General features: G+C 41.0%; 1 protein-coding gene across 3 annotated transcripts; it reads right to left on the reverse strand.

The window, feature by feature from the left end:
* Positions 1–132: 132 nt before the first annotated feature.
* On the reverse strand, positions 133–20,163 carry tnfrsf11a (tumor necrosis factor receptor superfamily, member 11a, NFKB activator). 3 transcript variants are annotated; one of them, XM_060899850.1, is made up of 10 exons: positions 19,936–20,163; positions 13,714–13,792; positions 13,299–13,424; positions 12,306–12,449; positions 9,797–9,881; positions 9,375–9,448; positions 9,180–9,281; positions 9,037–9,086; positions 7,254–7,974; positions 135–1,115 (listed from the first exon to the last, which is right to left on the reverse strand). In XM_060899850.1, the coding sequence occupies exons 1-10, from the start codon at positions 20,008–20,010 to the stop codon at positions 847–849; spliced, it is 1,725 nt and encodes a 574-aa protein (XP_060755833.1). In that variant the 5' UTR covers positions 20,011–20,163; the 3' UTR covers positions 135–846. The 3 variants fall into 3 exon arrangements, with proteins under 3 accessions (XP_060755835.1, XP_060755833.1, XP_060755834.1); XM_060899851.1 differs by having other exon boundaries at positions 964–1,110; XM_060899852.1 differs by lacking the exons at positions 12,306–12,449; positions 13,299–13,424 and having other exon boundaries at positions 133–1,115.
* Between the last annotated feature and the right edge of the window lie 1,298 nt (positions 20,164–21,461).

The raw sequence follows: 21,461 nt of genomic DNA on the forward strand, positions 1-21,461 counted from the left end.
AACCTTACTTTCACGTTATAAGTTAAACAGATGTTATATTAAACTTTGTCTTGTCAACATTTTGGAAATTGTTTGTGTTCATTGAGATATTGTTTAAAATGTTACTTTTCAAAGGGGGTGCACTCATTTACGCTGAGCACTGTATATACAGTATGCATGCACATTACACATTACACACTGATGTTCATGGCTACACTCCTTTTTATTTCAGTGGAACTGAATGGTCAGATTGGTGGCTAAAAATGCCACCATAAACAACAAATGAACAAGTCTGAATATCTGAAAATCATAAATTCCCTGATCAAAAAGCATATCATATAAAAGACATTTTTAAGAAACACTGCAAAAAAAAAAGCAAACCGTCCTGCATTGTTCTCCACATTCACAGAGTCGTTCATTTTGGTCCACGAAGTGATCTCTCACGGAGATGTTGTGCACTAGCTTGCCTTTAGAATGGCTAAGAATGAAGGGACAGAGGGGACAGGTACACTTTTTTCCCCCCTTACTGTATGTCCTGCTTTTTCTGAATCTATGATGTTTTTTTTTTTGTTTTTTTGGCAAGTGTCATTCAGCAGTTTGGCTCCTTGTCTTATTTATCCTCGCTGTTTATTTGGCTGAACACCATCAGCATTTTCTTGCGAATTACAGCCTGGCCCAATGCATAATTAACAAACAAATCATTATGCCATTGTAGATCCTTAGCATTATAGCATATAGATGCTGATTGCAAAACAACATAAAACATACTGTATATACAGATATTTAACAAATGCACAGCATTTTTATGAAACAGCACTCTGGATGCTAGGAAAGAAATAAAACAGGAAAATCAAGCTCCAGTTCAGTTCAGACAAAAAGGTTTAGCTGAGGGCGCTGGTTTGTCATTTCCTGCACAGGTATGTGTCTCTCGTGCTCTTCTGTGTGTTGGAAAGATTTGGGCACGTTCTGAATGCCACATTCAGCCGATTGCTCCTGAACTGGACTGGCGTAGGGCTCTTCATCTCCGCTGCTGCCCAGTGATGTCTGGCTGACATACACCATGATAACATCACCCGTGAAGTTCATCACCTGGCCGGTGGAGATGAATGTGGTGTTGTTGTTTCCGGTCACCTGAGCTGGCAGAAAACACACACAATTCAGATTTTAGCTTCATTGCTCTTGTGATGTACAAAAACTTTATCTAGTTGTTTGTATTATGTATATAAAGCCCTTGTATTTTTATATGTTGTAATATTTCATCATACATTATACAGTGCCTTGCATAAGTATTCACCCCCTTAAACTATTTGTGATGCAAAAAATAGTTACAAACTGGAACTAAAATGAACTTAAGTGGGATTGTGTCCCAATTCTACACAAAATCGCCCATAATATTGAAGTGGGAGGATCGTTCATTTTCTAGAACACTTATCCATTGCAGGTCGTGGTAAGCTGGAGCCAATCTCACTCACTCGCTCACTCACCTTCACACCTATGGACAATTTAGAGTAGCCAGTTGACCTAATCTGCATGTCTCTGGACTGTGGGAGGAAACCAGAGCACCAGATGGAAACCCACACAGGCACGAGGAGAACCTGCAAACTGCATACAGAAACACTCCAGTCGACCTGCAGGTTTGAACCCAGAACCTTCTTGCTTTGAGGTGACAGTGCTAACCGCTGCACCACCATGCTGCCCGGAGATTAATATATTTCGCAAAATTATTTTAAAAAATGTATCAAGTCCCTCTCACACCAGAATCTGGTCTTCCCAGGCAGTCTCCTGTCCCAGTACTAACCAACTCTTTAAGGCGTAAGAGTGTGGCACCGATCCCTGTTTCCATAGCCCTCAGCCTCTCGCCTATACAGCTAGGGTTAGTCCTCTGGTAGCCGCAAGAGTTTGACTTCCTCACTCACATCTGTATTGCAGCGTGTCTTGCCAGACAGTAGTCAGTACCATTTTTATGATGGTCTTTGGTATGACCTGACCGTGAGTAGAACTCGCAATCGTCCAGTCGAGAGGCAGACATGCTAACCACTAGGCCGACTCACAGTCTTTAAAAACGTATGTCATGCATCAAGTATTTACCAGGGGGTGAATACTTATGCAACCAACATGCCTGCTTTATTCTCTGCAAATTTGGTTTAATTTCTGAACATGGCTTCCACCATCATTGTTCAGCAGCTTATAAAACAGCACATTTGATTATGTAACATTCTCTTTTTATATAACAGACTGACATTTAATGTGTGCACATAGAGATATTTACTGAATCAAGGTCATGAAATTATAATGTGCGCTTGATTGTAATATATTTTAATCACACAATCCACTAATTTGTTTTGTGGAATGATTTAAATAATGTTAATATTTTTCATTCAAAATGTGTTTAATGGACAAGCTGACCAAGCCGCCTCTGATTTTTTTTTCCTGCTCATTTTCATAGCTTATTCATACACTATATGGCCAAAAGTTTGTGGACACTTGACCATCACACCCATATGTGGGCCTTTCCCAAACTGATACCACAAAGTTTGAAGCACACAATTGTCTAGAATTGTTTGCATGTATTATTATTATTATCTCATCTCATTATCTGTAGCCGCTTTATCCTGTTCTACAGGGTCGCAGGCAAGCTGGAGCCTATCCCAGCTGACTACGGGCGAAAGGCGGGGTACACCCTGGACAAGTCGCCAGGTCATCACAGGGCTATTATTATTATTATTATTATTATTATTATTATTATTATTATTATTATTCACAGGAACTAAGAGGTTCAAAACTGTTCCAAGCATGACAATGGTCCTGTGCAGAAAGATGTTTTTTGCCAATGTGGGAACTGAAGAACTCAAGTGGCCTGCACAGAGTCCTGACCTCAATCCCACTGAACAACTTTAGGATGAACTGGAATACTGACTGTCTTCACAGCAGGTGTCGTCACTCAACATCACTCAACATCAGTACCAGACCTCACTAATACAGTGCCTTGCAAAAGTATTCATCCCCCTTGGTGTTTGTCCTGTTTTGTTGCATTACAAGCTGGAATTAAAATTGATTTTTGGGGGGTTAGCACCATTTGATTTACACAACATGCCTACCACTTTAAAGATGCAAATTGTTTTTTTATTGTGACACAAACAATAATTAAGATGAAAAAAACAGAAATCTGGAGTGTGCATAAGTATCCCCCCCCCCCCCCCCCCCCCCCCCAAAAAAAAAAAAAAAAGTCAATACTTTATAGAGCCACTTTTTGCTACAATTACAGCTGCAAGTCTCTTGGGGTATGTCTCTATTAGCTTAGCACATCTAGCCACTGGGATTTTTGCCCATTCCTCAAGGCACAACTGCTCCAACCCCTTCAAGTTAGGTGGATTGTGTTGGTGTACAGCAATCTTCAAGTTATGCCACAGATTCTCAATTGGATTGAGGTCTGGGCTTTGATTAGGCCATTCCAAGACATTTAAATGTTTCCCTTTAAACCACTCCAGTGTAGCTTTAGCAGTATGTTTAGGGTCATTGTCCTGCTGGAATGTGAACCTTTGTCCCAGTCTCAAACCTCTGGCTGACTCAAACAGGTTTTCCTCCAGAATTACCATGTATTTAGTGCCATCCATCTTTCCTTCAGTCCTGACCAGCTTTCCTGTCCCTGCAGATGAAAAACATCCCCACAGCATGATGCTGCCATCACCATGCTTCATTGTAGGACTGGTGTTCTCAGGGTGTTGGGTTTGTGCCACACATGGCATTTCCCATGATGGCCAAAAAGTTCAATTTTTGTCTCATTTGACCAAAGAATCTTCTTCCATGTGTTTGAGGAGTCTGCCACATGCTGTTGGGCAAACTCCAAACGTGATTTTTTAAGCAATGACTTTTCTGGCCACTCTTCCATAAAGCCCCACTCTGTGGCATGTATGGCTTAAAGTGGTCCTATGGATAGATACTCCCATCTCCGCTGTAGATCTTTGCAGCTCCCTCAGCATTATCGTTGGTGTCTTTGTTTCATCTCTGATTAATGCCCTCCTTGCCCGGTCTGTGAGTTTCTGTCAGGTTTGTAGTGGTGACATATTCTTTCCATTTTGCTATAATGGATTTAATGGAGCTCCCTGGGATATTCAAAGTTTGGGATATTTTTTAATGACCCAACCCTGATCTATACTTATCCACAACTTTGTCTCTGACCTGTTTGGAGGCTCCTTGGTTCTCATGTTGCTTGCTTAGTAGTGTTGCAGAGTCAGGGTCCTTCTAGAACTATTTGATTGATACAGACATCATGTGACAGCTCATGTGACACTTTGATTGCACACAGGTGAATCTTAATCAACTAATTATGTGACTTATGAAGTGAATTGATTGGACCAGCTCTTATTTAGGGGTTTGATATGAAAGGGGGTGAATACTTATGCACACTCTGGATTTCTGTTTTTTCATCTTAATTATTGTTTGTGTCACAATTTTTTTAAAAAAGTGCACCATTAGAGTGGTAGGCATGTTGTGTAAATCAAATGGTGCTAACCCTCCAAAAATCCATTTTAATTCCAGTTTGTAATGCAACAAAACAGGACAAACACCAAGGGGGATGAATACTTTTGCAAGGCACCGTAATCTTGTTTTGAACTGAATGGGCAGCTACTCTCCAAAATCTAGAGGAAATATAGAAATATTCCATTATTCCTAGAATAATGGAGGTTATTATAACAGCGGGCGGCACGGTGGTGTAGTGGTTAGCACTGTCGCCTCACAGCAAGAAGGTCCGGGTTCGAGCCCCGTGGCCAGCGAGGGCCTTTCTGTGCGGAGTTTGCATGTTCTCCCCGTGTCCGCGTGGGTTTCCTCCGGGTGCTCCGGTTTCCCCCACAGTCCAAAGACATGCAGGTTAGGTTAACTGGTGACTCTAAATTGACCGTAGGTGTGAATGTGAGTGTGAATGGTTGTCTGTGTCTATGTGTCAGCCCTGTGATGACCTGGCGACTTGTCCAGGGTGTACCCCGCCTTTCGCCCGTAGTCAGCTGGGATAGGCTCCAGCTTGCCTGCAACCCTGTAGAACAGGATAAAGCGGCTACAGGTAATGAGATGAGATGGGATGAGATTATAACAGCAAAGGGGGTCTACACTCACTGGCCACTTTATTAGGAACATCCATACACCTGCAGTTTGATGCAGTGATCTAATCATCCAATCCCTTGACAGCAACACAGTGCATCAAATCATGCAGATGCAAATTAACTGAAGCTCTTGATGTTCACTTCAAACATCAGAATCGGAAAAATTACTGTGATCTCAAAGTGTGACTTTCACTGTGGCACGGGTGTTGGTTTGAGCCAGATGGACCGGTTTGAGTATTTCAGAAACTGCTGATCTCCTGGGGTTTTCACACACAACAGTCTCTAGAGTTTACACAGAATGGTGCGAAAAACAAAATAACACTGAGTGAGTGACAGTTCTGTAGGGGAAAACACCTTGTTGACGAGAGAGGACAGAGGAAAATGGCCAGATTGGTTTGAGCTGCCAGGAAGCAACTCATAGCAACTCTTTACAACCGTGGTGAGCAGAAAAGCACCTCAGCATGCAACAGCAGAAGGGTTCCACTCCTGCAGCCAAGAACAGGGATCTTAGAATCAAGAACAAGTTCCTATTAAAGTGGCCGGTGAGTGCATAAGGAAGGGAGGAGAGTAAAAAAGTACAGCAAGTTAAAATAGCTTTCCTTTCCTGGAGTCAAATCCCTATTAAATATGCGTCATGGTGGCAGTAATAACATGTTTTGCATATTGTGCCAATATGTCTCCAGTATTAAAATCAGACATAATTTTATACCAATGTCACAGTGAGTGAGACCAGATTCTATCATTCACGGAAGGAAAAATGCTACTGAACGTAATTTGTGCCAAACTGTATACATATTACATGCCTGTCTTTATGTCTGGTACTGCTTATTCAGCCCTTACATAGCAGAAGATATTTCTGGGTCTTCCGGTTGAAAAAAATAAGCATAGTTTCCTTCCGCCAAGCATGTCGACAGAATGTTTGACGAGTTCCCTAAACAGGGTGGATTATTTTACTCCACTTGGCACACGACAGAGAGACAGACTGGCAGTGAATCATTCTTCACACATCTTTTACTCATTAAGCCATGATTTATCACATGCCAGAGCCCCACTGTCCACTCTGGCTAGGCTTGTTTTTACCAGTGTTGTTTACTGGAAAATCATTTACTGGCGGGTTTGTGTTTTCTTAATAAATATCACTAAATATGCTCTAGATAGATGTATTAATGAGAGCTGTCACGAAAAAGCGAGGCTGAGTAATCCCTTTACAGTAACCATCAGCGGAAAAAGAACCCTAAGAATCCGACACTACATGCACATCCAACAGCTTAGTAATGGAGTTAGTAAATGTTATGGGAAAGGGGTGTTTATCAACTCTTTGTTAGGCCATGTGTATCATGATCAAATCTCTTGGAGAAAAGTGCTTGCCCCTGCTGAGCCAAGTGACTCAATGAAAGATTAGACCCCATCTTGTTTTAATTTCAAATGGGATTATTTCAACATGTTGAAATATCTGGAATTTAACACACTAGAAGTCACCTCTATATTTTGATGGGGAGTAAAAAAAAAATTGCTGAAATTTTAGTGATTGGTTGTGCAGTAGGCCTGATACACGGCAAATATGTCTACTAGTGGAGGCTTTGTCCATAGCAGTAGGTGGCCCCCCAGCTAATGTATCAGCTGTTCAATAGATATTTATCTTCTTAAAGCCATCTTTCTTGATTTAACTCCATAGAGTTATTTTGCAATTTGTGGTCAAAAATGGGAACTGCAACAAGTGTTAATAACCTCCTAGGGCTTAGTGGTCACATGCGTGGACAGCACTTTTTAGAAATTCGGAACAAGAATCCACATATGTGGACATACTTTTTCTCTAAAAGTACATCTTATCAAAAGATGATGCTTAGTTTTTATTCTAATCAGGTTCTAATAAGCCCAAATAGCAAAGAGAAATAAAAAATGCATGTAAAAAAACAGCTTGGGCCTTAGGAGGCTAATAAAAGTCCATGGGGGCAGGAGTCACATTGCCCCATGCTCGGTCTATGAACATAAGACAGTTAATGACAGGGTTGCCAGGGTCACTATTTTTACGCCAAACTGATGAGTGGATTTTAACAGTAATACAGCATAAGCATAATAACTTCTCTAATTAATTTTGTTTGCAATGATGATCAAAATAAATCAATTCACTAACTCTCAGTAGCTTATTTTTATAGGTTCAGTAAACAGCCTTACCACAGGTGAGAGCAGCCTCGGAGCTCTGGCTTGGGATTTCCAAATCTGCATCAGCTTTGGGTGGGTTGTTATCTGCGCTGGAGATAAGTGAGAGCCCCTGGTTGTTGCTTGTGCTTAGCGATGATAGTATGGCAGTGGATTCGATGCTGCAGCATTGTGGTTCGTTTCTCTCATATGTGCTTGTGTCACTGTGTAAATCCCTGACCTCTGACATGACCGCCTTGCCGGCTGCACTGCTGTAGTCCAGATAGAGCTCCTGAGAGCCTTGCAGGCACCCCGGAATACTCTCGGTGCAGCAGCTCCCACACAGAGGAGGCTCTTTCAGGCTCACTTCGCCATCCTTCCTGGGTTTGGTGACTGTGTTCTCACCCTGAGCACAGGAGCAGCAGCCAGCCAGGCCAGTAGCCACCAGCTCACTGCAGTCCTCGTTCTCGCCCACCTCCATCGGCTCCTTCATGATCAAGCAACTGCAGGAGCTGCCAGGAAGCGGAGAACCTGGACCCTCAGAGCCCTCAGTGGAGCTGCCTGATGAGCCATCAGCTTGGTCCCGTTCCAGCTTGGAGGAGTGTGTGGTCTTCTTGTTTCCTTGAGCCTTGTCTAAATCAGGGGAATCACATTTGGCTTTGGAGCACATGCTCAAGTATTCTGGAGTACCGTCATCTTCCTGAGAAGTGATCTCATACAGAGGGCGGTTGCTATGGTAGGGTGGTGTCAGTGTCTCCTGGTGAAGAACAGAACAATACTATTTTAGCAAGACCATTATAGCATTTTTTATGATCAGGTTTGTTCTATTACATATAGAAAATTTCTTCTAGCAAAGTTCAGGCCGGCGGCACGGTGGTGTAGTGGTTAGCGCTGTCGCCTCACAGCAAGAAGGTCCTGGGTTCGAGCCCCGGGGCCGGCGAGGGCCTTTCTGTGTGGAGTTTGCATGTTCTCCCCGTGTCTGCGTGGGTTTCCTCTGGGTGCTCCGGTTTCCCCCACAGTCCAAAGACATGCAGGTTAGGTTAACTGGTGACTCTAAATTGACCGTGAGTGTGAATGGTTGTCTGTGTCTATGTGTCAGCCCTGTGATGACCTGGCGACTTGTCCAGGGTGTACCCCGCCTTTCGCCCGTAGTCAGCTGGGATAGGCTCCAGCTTGCCTGCGACCCTGTAGAAGGATAAAGCGGCTACAGATAATGAGAATGAAAGTTCAGGCCTGTTTTTGTCAGTGGCGTATAGCAGCTCTCTTACAGAGCATTGCTTTTTTTTTTTTTTTTGCCCTTGCACATGGACACCTAACCATAATACTCATATGTGCTTTATGAGCCCCCTCCCCAACACCACAAAAACCACCACTGCTGTTATAATAACCTCCACTCTTCTGTGAAGGCTTTCTGCTAGAATTTGTAGTGTGGCTGTGTGGACTTGTGTCCATTTAGTTATAGAAGCATTAGTGAGATCAGATCAATCATCTCATACTGGAACAATTTCAGGCCCCTTAGTTCCAGTGAAGGGAAATCTTAGAAACAGTGTACAAAGACTTTCTAGGAAATTGTGTGGTTTCAACATTGTGGCAACAGTTTTGGGAAGGACCACACATGGGTGCGATGGTCAGGTGTCCACATACTTTGGGCAACGTTAATTGTGTTTTGGGTATTTTATGTAAATTGTGCATATATGTATGTGTACACACACACACACACTCGACCAACTGTCAACTTATGCCTGTTAAATGATTAATCAACCGATAGACCTTGTAGAACAAGCTGGCCCATGATTTTAACACTTTCTTTTTTACTTACTTGTTGGATTCTGCTTTGTTTAATATTTTGGACACAAGTTCGTAGATTGACTGTGAAAAGTGAAAAAGAAAAAAAAAAAACAATCAGTGGTACAGAAGGAAAATCTAATATACTAAAGTAATATGTTTCTCAACCTTAGGTACCTGAGAGGATGTTCAGTTGATCCCTGTAGCAGGAAACAATCACAGCAAATATGACGATTATGGCACAGGGTATTGCCACAACGGCCCATGATGTTGAAGGCTCTAAACAACGAAAGCAGAAAAGATGATTTAACACAAGAAAAGCACTCATAGCTAATTTCTGTATTGGTACGCCAAACATGGTAGCTCACGTACCAAAGGGTGGTCCACACACCACATCTGTTTCAGTGCTGCCTGGCTTTTCCTCTGTCTTGCCAATGGCTTTACAGCTGAAAAAGAATCAGAATTATCAGCACAGGACTCTTCAGCAAAACTTTTTATCAGTCTCAAGCCTTTTGACGTTTCAACGGTTACCACGAAAATGGCCGACTAAGGAAAACAGGCTCTTTCCAAGGGAAGTGGTGGAGAAATTAGTCATACTACCACAGCGTGGTAAGACTGTGGGGGCTTTTAAAGCGCCTGTGACCTGAGAGCACCGCCAGAAAAACAGCACTCGTGAGAATGAGCACTGCAGATGCACAAATGAGCCCTGTGTGTGTGTGTGTGTGTGTTTTACAGCACAAGCTTCTGACTGTGGTTAAATCAAACACCTCGAATGGCTCTGAGCGCATACTCACTCTGTCCATTTCTTGCACGCTTCTGCTGAGTTGGAATCAGAGAAAAATCCGTACTCGCAGTCCTGACATGACTGTTTGCCAAGCTCTTAAATGACAAAGTAAAGAAACAGATCATAGCACAAAAAAATGCTAATGTTCTTTTTCAGACATAATACTTTACTTTAACCACATAAACTCCCAGCATGTTACCTATTCATCATAAAACACATTTTTCAGTAACTATGAATATGAATATCTACAGTACACTAACATGAATCTGAAAGTCATATAGTTATAAAAATGAAGAAATGTCTAGACATAGTCTTGGATTTCAAGAGGTACAGGGTAGGACAAAATACGATATATAGACATATCCATCTCTGGCTACTCCTTTGGAACCCGATTGGTCAGAAGGTGTTGATTAATTTCCTTGCCAGCAGCTTTAACAATGGTTCTGGCTACATGGTTTATATTAATACGCTTGCTATTTCAAGCAAATTTGAAAAAGTGTGTCATTGTTCATATGGTTTAGTTTATTTATCTTTTTTTTAAGGGGTCTCCAGTGTCAATATGTCATCACTGTCAGAGATATAGCTATCACTTTATGTTTTCCAGAATGAGAAAATGTTCAGGACTCTATTATTTGTGCAGTTTCTTATAACATGCTGATTTTTTTTTTGGAGAGAGAGAACCTGGTGAAGGAACAATTGTGTCTATACAGCTGGTATAGATGGTCAACAATATTTAACTACGAATGTCTCATCTCATCTCATTATCTGTAGCCGCTTTATCCTGTTCTACAGGATCGCAGGCAAGCTGGAGCCTATCCCAGCTGACTACGGGCGAAAGGCGGGGTACACCCTGGACAAGTCGCCAGGTCATCACAGGGCTGACACATAGACACAGACAACCATTCACACTCACATTCACACCTACGGTCAATTTAGAGTCACCAGTTAACCTAACCTGCATGTCTTTGGACTGTGGGGGAAACCGGAGCACCCGGAGGAAACCCACGTGGACACGGGGAGAACATGCAAACTCCGCACAGAAAGGCCCTCGCTGGCCACGGGGCTCGAACCCGGACCTTCTTGCTGTGAGGTGGCAGTGCTAACCACTACACCACCGTGCCGCCCCAAGTATGATGTTTATTAATTCAATTAATAAAGAAAGGTTTGATAGCCTTAGCAAATTGCTGTGGTGTAAGAGGAATAAAACTCCTCAGGATTTTGTGTTATTGGAAAGTCACCGTCACAAATTTGGATGCACTGTTTCCTTCCTTAGCAACTGTATATGTTCTGAGATGAGCATGTTTTATGAGCATGATATAATCTGGTTGAAATCTGTGTTATGAAATGATTTTAGTTCTTTAACCTTCACGCTAGGTAAGTATTATTACAACTGTTAAAAGGTTTTTTTTTTGTTTAATATGTACACAACTGGTTCAATCCCAATATGCAAGTTCTACTCTGATGTACGTTCTCTTGAGCTGAGTGTCACAGTGATTAATAAGGGCTAAACCATTCGCAGTATTGGCATCAGCTACAGTACTGTGCAGAAGTCTTAGGCACCCTGTGTTTTGTTTTGCTTTTTCATACAAACTTTGTTATAGATTTCTGTTTTATGACTTCTACATTATCGAGTCAGTACAAAAACGTTTTCGAGTCCAAACATTCAGTTTTTTCCAGCACAAAATTAAATGTTATAGAAAAAAAAAAGTTTGTATCTGAGCAGCATATTCCATAAGAGAGCACTTTTCAGATGAAAAAAGAAAACATAATGAAGGCTGCTGGGTTTTGGTGCAAAATGAAGAAGCGAGTGTGACAGGCAAAGTGTCCAGAAGAACTGGGGCTGGTTCTGTAAGACGCTCAGTAAAACCTACAGCTCATTTCCGCATACAACTGCACTCACTGGACCTGAGACTACTATTTTTATTTTTTAAGCAAAGGGTCATCTCACACCAAATACTGACTTTGTTTCATTTATTATGGCTCACTGATTATTCTTTATAGTATTTTTTTTAATCTTGAAACATTTCATTTCATTATTCTTTAAGCCATTTTTGGTCTACAGCATTTCTTTCCATGTGCCTAAGATTTTTGCACAGTACTGTACATGCTCAATAATAGACCTCACAAGAACCAACTCTTTCAACTTGTATTTTTAGCTTTTGGCTGTGTTTATGCTCTTTCTTCTCCTTTTGTCCTGTTTTCCGTACTTGAATAAAGTATATCACCTTCTGGATGATATTGTATGTTATCAGTACCACAAAAATATTCACATCTGGACACCATGGTAAAATCTTCAAACCTGTGTCAAACCACAAACCACAGCAGGCCACCAGTTCACTGAATTTGTAATTATGAGTCATTTCTTTTATGAGTCGCATTTATTTTTCTGCACCGGAAAAAGAACCAAAATCAACGCGAATAGTTTGTGGAAGAGTTCGAGATACTCATTTGTCAGTGTATGAAGATAATATTTGAAATGTGTATCTGGATTAAATGTGCTGTAGTCAATAAGGCCTTACCTCCTGAGAGTCCTTGGCCTGGAGGACAGGGTTTGATTTTATCACAGAACTCGCAGTAGGTGGTGGTACACTGATAGCCTTCTTTACACCGACATGATTCAAGCTCGGTGGTACTACTGGGACTGGGACGATAAAATCCTTTCCCTGTGGCAGAGGGAGGGGGGGGCAGTTAGAAAGCTCCACTAAGCCTAGTTAATTGTGGCTATATTTGACTTTTCCCTCTGGAAACGTAAAGTCAACTCCAGAATTATTGGCACCCTTCATAAAAATATTTTTGATCTTACTATATATAAGAGGAATCTGTAAAGTTTATTTAAGCACAGTCATCTTTTTTTAACATAAGGAACTAGTTTTAAAAATACTGGCACCCCCATTCATGAATTAATATTTGCTCAAGCCTCTACTGGAGAGAATAACATGATTAAGCCTCTCCCTGTAGTTTCTAACAAGGTTTTGAGACACTTATAGATGGACCCTGAACTTGAAGTCCTTTATTTTGCACCTGGTTTTCAGGGGGGTTCAAATGGTCACCGAATAACATTTTGCTTTCCCTGTTGATTTTTGAGGTCATTATCTTGATGAAAGCTCTATCTACGTACTGTACATCCAAGTTGTAACCTCCTGGCAGATGTGACCAGGATTGAGATTAAAATATCTCACTATTTCAAATAATTCATGACCTCACTTCTGAAGAGAGACCGAACTGGGAGGGAAAGAAATGTCCCTGGCGTCTCCTTGGTGATGGAGAGCAAAAGAATCTAACATGCGTGTAACCTCCAAATATTTATAGTCCATTGAGTTCTTTATTTGGTAACCATAAGGTGTCTGGAAACTAAGAACAAATGTTAGATTCTTATGTCATATATTATGGTACGTAATGTATATTTGTATGGGGGTGGCAGGCTAATTATATTGAAGTGTGGCAATAATTCTGGAGTTGGTGTAGTCATATGGCTTAATATGGAGTTGGTGTAATGAAGATGAATGTCTGACCCTCGTCACAGAACTTCTGTGGGTGGCATGTTTTCTCGACGTTGTATTCTGACTGGTACTCGTCCTTCCCGCAGGACCGACACCTCGTGTCATCCTTCTCAGTGCAATACGCAGACAGATATGTTCCTGTGTTCAGGAGAAAGACTCCATTACTTTGGCTTCTTGGAGTTGCTCAAAGAATTCCTGCATTATTCCTGCATTATTCAGAAGTAATGCAGAGCCACTGGGCCGTTTTTATGAAGCAGAAACTAAACTGAGGTTTTTATCCTGTGGCTACGTGGGTGTTCCTCTTTCACACTCACTTCCCCTTCAAAACCCAGAACATTTTCACAGCTTTATTCAAATTAGTACAAGCTTTGTTTTGTGCCATGTTTGGCTTTCTACAGGGAATGAAAACTACTGGAAGGTTATTTACCTGGTTTGCACTTGCTACAGCATATCTTGCCTTTCCAGAGGTACTGCAAGTGGGTGCATGTTGGTTTTGCATGTTTCCTCTGCAACAACAACAACAAAAGAAGACATTTATTTATATCAATAAATGATGATTGAAAATTTTCAGTACATCATGTGAATTAGGCTGGATAACTGGATAATCACTGGATAACATTACTCCTGTTTTGACCTGTGCGTTAAATTATAGAACGTTTTAATGTCATCCTATGATGGGAAATGGAATACTATATGAAATTTACACTTGTGGATCTATACAGCCGCGACAAGCCCCTATACACTGCAAACCTCTTTCAGTGTCACAAGTAACTCTCATGAGGTCATGCCCTTCGAGAGTGTACAAGGGTTATAGCCACTAACCACTTCCCTGCTGATACCACAAAAATGTGCACGGGTTTGTAGATGGAAAAGCTTTTCATCTGTTAGCTAAAATGCAGAGTCGGCTCAGGGGCAGTCTAAAACTTCCAAACTAAGGCAGCGAAGTGCCAAGATCAGCACTGAGGAGCAGACAAGCCACGTGTTCCATTTAGACGACTTTTTTAATGAGCTGCGAACAATATTCGGGTCCAATTCCAGAAAAATGGTTTGGCGTCGCCGCCCAATGAACTTTGTAATTCATTATTATTATTATTATTATTATACAGTGGTTGTCACAGAAATGTTTGCGCGACTCCATAAGCCTTCGTAGGCTCTAATTAATTTTATATTCATTTTGCTTATTTGGTCGATGCTTTTATCCAAAGCAACTCATGAGTCAAGCAGAATCCAATCCAAGCATATAGCCAAGCAGTAGAAAGTTAAAAGCTTTTAATTTTAGGGTCCAGGAATCACTGGGATTTGATCTCACAACCTTCACTAGGACTGAACCTTAAGAGCTAAGCGTTCCAGTTTCTCAAACTTCACAGAAGTGAATTGTTGGTATTCCCAGATGAACTCCATTTCCACTAGATCCTGGAACATTTATGGAATAAGAGATTTCCTCATGTTCTTCATATTCAAATATTCCTGGATTCTTTCACCTATTTTGCATAAATGGATTTTTGTTAGTGGTGTTTACATTACAAATTATTTCAACAGCCAAATGATAACCTGAGAAACATGTGCACTCAGATAAATAAAAATAATATAAGTACAACCCTGATTCCAAAAAAGTTGGGACAAAGTACAAATTGTAAATAAAAACGGAATGCAATGATGTGGAAGTTTCAAAATTCCATATTTTATTCAGAATAGAACATAGATGACATATCAAATGTTTAAACTGAGAAAATGTATCATTTAAAGAGAAAAAGTTGGTGATTTTAAATTTCATGACAACAACACATCTCAAAAAAGTTGGGACAAGGCCATGTTTCCCACTGTGAGGCATCCCCTTTTCTCTTTACAACAGTCTGTAAATGTCTGGGGACTGAGGAGACAAGTTGCTCAAGTTTAGGGATAGGAATGTTAACCCATTCTTGTCTAATGTAGGATTCTAGTTGCTCAACTGTCTTAGGTCTTTTTTGTCGTATCTTCCGTTTTATGATGCGCCAAATGTTTTCTATGGGTGAAAGATCTGAACTGCAGGCTGGCCAGTTCAGTACCCGGACCCTTCTTCTACGCAGCCATGATGCTGTAATTGATGCAGTATGTGGTTTGGCATTGTCATGTTGGAAAATGCAAGGTCTTCCCTGAAAGAGACGTCGTCTGGATGGGAGCATATGTTGCTCTAGAACCTAGATATACCTTTCAGCATTGATGGTGTCTTTCCAGATGTGTAAGCTGCCCATGCCACACGCACTAATGCAATCCCATATTTGATATGTTGACATTTGATATGTTGTCTACTGGTATGTTCTATTGTGAATACAATATCAGTTTTTGAGATTTGTAAATTATTGCATTCCGTTTTTATTTACAATTTGTACTTTGTCCCAACTTTTTTGGAATCGGGGTTGTAATAGCATAAAGATAATCCGCCAAATCTGACCAAATGGATGCTTGCAAAAATCATCTTGCTGCCTCGCAAAAAAAAACAACCAATATGGATTGGCTAAATTTGGTTTCAGTGTTCTTCCGATCTTCAACTTTCCACTTCTGGTGAACCTGTACCCACTGTCGCCTCAGATTCCTGTTCGTAGATTAGATTTCTGATTCTCAGATTCCTGACAGGAGTGAAAACCAGTGTGGTCTTCTGTTGTTGTTGCCCATCAACCCTAAGGTGCATTCTGAGTTACTTTTCTGCTCACCATGTTTGTAAAGAGTGGCTATTTGAGTTGCTGTAGAACTCTTGTCAGTTTCAACCAGTCTGTATCATCTCATCTCATTATCTCTAGCCACTTTATCCTGTTCTACAGGGTCGCAGGCAAGCTGGAGCCTATCCCAGCTGACTACGGGCGAAAGGCGGGGTACACCCTGGACAAGTCGCCAGGTCATCACAGGGCTGACACATAGACACAGACAACCATTCACACCTACGGTCAATTTAGAGTCACCAGTTAACCTAACCTGCATGTCTTTGGACTGTGGGGGAAACCAGAACACCCGGAGGAAACCCACGCGGACACGGGGAGAACATGCAAACTCCGCACAGAAAGGCCCTCGCCAGCCACAGGGCTCGAACCCGGACCTTCTTGCTGTGAGGCGACAGCGCTAACCACTACACCACCGTGCCGCCTGCATTTGTATCATGCAACATATATTTCACTTACAGTGAAAACACTAATATCAACCGTTGACCAAATCTAGTGGTTTTAGATAAATAACTGCTTCACCAAACAAGTGCACTTGCCTTTTATAAAGTCCACATTTAGAGTCCCATTGCAATCTGAGAACGGATGATGAACAAGTCTTTATAAAAAATAAGTATTTGAGGGAATTTGTGTCTTATTTAATGACCAATAGTGAGTCATAAAATAAGAGGAAATAAAATAATACAACTGTAAAAAAAAATGTCAAACTTTAAATTATAGGCTATTATGTGCTGGAAATCCAAGAAAGCCATAATTGCTCTCTCCCTTATCAATCAGAGCAACATTAACCAATCGTGTATGCATCTGTGAGCTCATGTATGTGGAAGGGGGTAGATAGCGCTTTTCACTGGTACCACTTTTCAACCAACAGGGATCGGGTTCTTGAACCGGTTCCATTCAGGATTCTTTGAACATTGGTGCCAGCTAGCAAACAAGCCCACGTTTCTCCAAATTTGAACAGAACCATTGTAATCAAGGATGCGTCATGAACAGAGGGCGTTGCATAATACACAACGGAAGTATACAGTAGTAGCAAGATGGTGGATCACATTGCAAGCTTTTGTTCTGTTACTGCAGACACTTATTTTCATCCACAAACCAGACACGGACCAGCTACTAATGATAAAATGATGTAGAAACTCTCCAAACTAATGACATGCCCACTGATGTCATCACGGTTCACACTGGAAAACCAGCTATCTTTAGATCCAACTGGGAACCAACTTTTCAGGTTCTGATCCAATTTAGTTTTAGTCAGAATGCTCTGAAGCAGAAGGGAACCTGGTCACTGTTGGTGGAAAAAGGGGTATGAGTGTGTTATGCTGGGCTGTGACACCAAAAAATGTCAAGGCTGGCTTTGCAGGTCTCGGAGGAAGCATGCAATAACCTTCTCCTGTTGGTTCGTAGCTGTCTTCTGATATTGGAGAGGTAGCAAGGGGGCAGGATTTGGCAAAAATATATAAATAAATAAATAAATAAATAAATAAATAAAAATATAATATAGTTTTAATTGATTTTTTTTAAGGTCTTCTCAACCAGCTACATGGGTTAATGTTCCCAAACAGTTTCTCACTGCTTCTCCAAAGTTCTAAATGAAATCTATTTGGTTGGAGAAACACTTTCATTTTAGGTACTAACTTCATAATGTGTCATTCTGATGAAGCAGTTAATCATACATAGGCGTTAATTTCACTATTTACATCTGTCTTAGGAAGAAAAAAAGTCAACCTAGTGTGTCCAAATGTTTGGTAGTGTAGACTATATATATATATATATATATATATATATATATATATATATATATATATATAATCACCCATTCTCTTGTCCAATTGTATAATTTGTGCTATGATGGTATGAGGATGCCGAGAGACATGTTTCATTGTCCATGTGGTTTCAGAGCCTAGATTCAAACGAAGCGTGAGAAAGGAGACAGGAAACCCAAAGGAATGTCCAGAACTCATTTCTAATCCCTTTATTGCATCCAACTAGCAGGGTATAACAAGCGACATGAAATATTTTCATTGACTAAATATATAAGAACATGGTCAGTGACGCCCTGAATAATTACATGTTAGAAAATAAGCACACAACGACGACTGTTGTCCTAGCATTCAACCGTGTTCAGCTCCGTTCTCCCAGAAACCGCTATATCATTTCAGTCAGTCGGGTTCCAAAATGGAAAATCAAGCTCAAGTTATGAACTGGGTGCCAAGAGAGAGAGGGGGGTCATTTTGTTTGTCATATTGTGTCTTGTGTGTGACTGTATTACAGTCATGTCCATCACTTTTGCAAGAACATTGTGCCTTTTGAAAACCAGTTTTCCTCCAACCACATACTTTGCATAACTGCTCCAGTGAAAAAGTTCACCAGGCAAGGTGATTTATTTCAATCCTTGTCTATCAGTACAGGTTTTCTATTTTGCCACAAGTTTTGCAAAATATAACGAGAACTTGTACTTATACTTGTAATGTGGAACCTGGGTGTACTAAATGTGTCAAAACAGAACGTTAGTCTGTGACTAAAAATTCTCCTTCCTGTGAGAGTCACTTTCTGGGAACCGTTCGCTCTGCACAGACCTTCACACTCTGAAACGGTGCTGTCTGTCGAGCGCAAGTTCAGACCCGCAGGTCTGTGATGCAACGTTAAGCATGCTCACACATTTTTCCCCCAAGGGTGCTCGACATAAGCTTATTACACAGCTATTCAGTGACCAAATGAAAAAAGAAATGAATGAATATCAGTTTGGGTAATCGTGTAAGACTTTGAAGGTATAGATCAGAGGACGTTTGTAGGAATCTCCTAGATAAATATTGTCCTAAGGGCTGATTTCTGACAGCTGTGTGGAGTTTCAAGTGACAGTTTTATCAGTGCAACAGGATGCCAGGTTCATGCAAAGAACGTTGGTTTCTACATTTGATCAAATACTAGAGATAGGGGTGTCAAACTGAAAACAAGGTTTCAATTTGTGAAGTTTTCAAAGGGACCTCAAGGATCTGTGATTTTCTTTTATTGAGTTACAGCAGTGAAAATCACAACATGCCATTATTTTACAATTATTAGCTTGCTATGGCTAATAACTGGTCATTAAATGGGTTAAATCCAAACCTCAATAACAATAGGCATGTAAATCATGTTTAAGTTCGGGGGGGGGAAAAAAACACACTATGACGTGAATAAAAAGCCACAATGTTCTTGTACACATTTAAATAGTGTTCATGAACAATCTGACAAAGCCATGGAATGGGGGAAGCCATGGTCGAATGGTTAGAGAAGCAGCTTTGGCACCAAAAGGTCACCGGTTCGATTCCCTGGCCCAGGAGGAATGGCTGAAGTGCCCTTGAGCAAGGCGCCTAACCCCCAGGCTACTCTGTGCAAGTTGTACATCGCTCTGGATAAGAGCATCCTCTAAATGCCAATAATTTAAATGAATGTATTTTCATTAAAAACGTTGAGAACCCCTACTTGAATGGAACAAATAAGAAAATCTCCATTATTTCAGAAAAAAAAATACAGAACTATCACAAAATCAACCCCCAGTGTTGAACACCCACACACACTATGTAATGCCAAGAGGCACTTCCACATGTCAAGTTCCTCTCAGGCACCAAATGGCCCAACAATAAATAAATAAACAAGGCTAGATTAGAGTTCAGAAAGTTTTCTCAGAGAGAGAGAGAGAGAGAGAGTATGCTTTCTGAAGATAGCTGGACTCATTCACAGCCTGCGGTGTGGGATCTGGATGTAAACCAACATCCACTGTTTCCAGTAAAACAGTGTGCAAACAGATTTCAGATTTCACCGAGCTCTAGAGTTAACGCTTTAACTCCAGTAATGATCATCTCCATTCCCCTGTCAGATCCAGCAAATCCACATGATTAAACACAGATCAACAAACAGATCAAAGCCAACATTGTGCTAATATCCATAATTTATAATCAAAACAAGAATCTTACCTGGATGCATAAAGCAAAGATCAGGCAGTAGATCCAGCCTCGAAATATCCAACTGGTAGAGAAATAAGCTCTCATGATTTGTAGTTTATACAAAGTGACCAAGTGAGTTGAGTAAAGTAATAATTGTTGTGGGGTTTTTTTCTTTTTCCCCACTCTCAGGCTTCTGCTCCGCGTGTGTGTGTGTTTGTGTGACAGGATGCCCTTAAAGCATGTTCAACTCCTTCTAACACTGGGAACTTCTCTCAACAAACTCCTCCCAGCTCAAACAGTTCAATCCTGGAGGCCAGAAGGGGACGGGCTGAACTGTAAATAGGCAGGGCTTCCATGTTTCATGGGAGGGCTTTATTCTGAACTGCTTTACAATTGGTGCAATGCAAATGTATGCAAATAGTTGCATTCTTCACATTCATGTTCTCATGATTACTTATTATTATTTACGTATAGTTTTGGGCTTTCAGAAAATTTCAAGTGACCAGTCAATTAGTCAAGGCTATTAATATTAAATAAAAATAAAAAAATCTGAGAGTGATTTCTGAAACTATCACATTGTTAAAAAAGAAGCAAATAAAAAATCATATCAAGGATGCTTGGACAATACTAAGGTTCTAGATCCATGACTGTCAAAGTGGGGTCCATGGAACAGATCCAGGGGAGCCAAGACTTTTTATGATGATGTTACAGTAGTTTAAATTACAATCCATGATAATGAAAGTTACTTATTGACTTCTTTGAATTATTAGCCTGGTCTATGGATCCAAATGTCTCATCTCATTATCTCTAGCCACTTTATCCTTCTACAGGGTCGCAGGCAAGCTGGAGCCTATCCCAGCTGACTACGGGCGAAAGGCAGGGTACACCCTGGACAAGTCGCCAGGTCATCACAGGGCTGACACATAGACACAGACAACCATTCACACTCACATTCACACCTACGCTCAATTTAGAGTCACCAGTTAACCTAACCTGCATGTCTTTGGACTGTGGGGGAAACCGGAGCACCCGGAGGAAACCCACACGGACACGGGGAGAACATGCAAACTCCGCACAGAAAGGCCCTCGCCGGCCCTGGGGCTCGAACCCAGGACCTTCTTGCTGTGAGGCGACAGCGCTAACCACTACACCACCGTGCCGCCTGGAACCAAATGGATATGTTTATATATGTAAACTTGTAAATTTGAAGGGCTCAGGTGGATTTAATTAACAGTCATTAATAGACTTATTTGTTAATATCATTAATCTGTAATTGCTTGTATTTAATACCCAGGTAACTTGCATGCTCAGGTCAGGACAGCCAGAGAAACCTCCGATTGCTGTGTGAAAACAGATCTGTGTAACCGCAAGATTATTTAGTTTGTGGTAAAGTGAGGTTGCGACACTTTAGACTAAATAACACAAGGTGTGTCCTTGTGTCTTCCACATGTTGAAGGAGTGCATATAATATCAGCAGAGTTCAGTTCAAAGCAGCACTTTATATACACTCACCAGTCACTTTCATAGGAACTTGTTCTTGATTCTAAGATTCCTGT

This window comes from Neoarius graeffei, chromosome 19 (assembly GCF_027579695.1).
Source record: "Neoarius graeffei isolate fNeoGra1 chromosome 19, fNeoGra1.pri, whole genome shotgun sequence".
Lineage (NCBI taxonomy): Eukaryota > Metazoa > Chordata > Actinopteri > Siluriformes > Ariidae > Neoarius > Neoarius graeffei.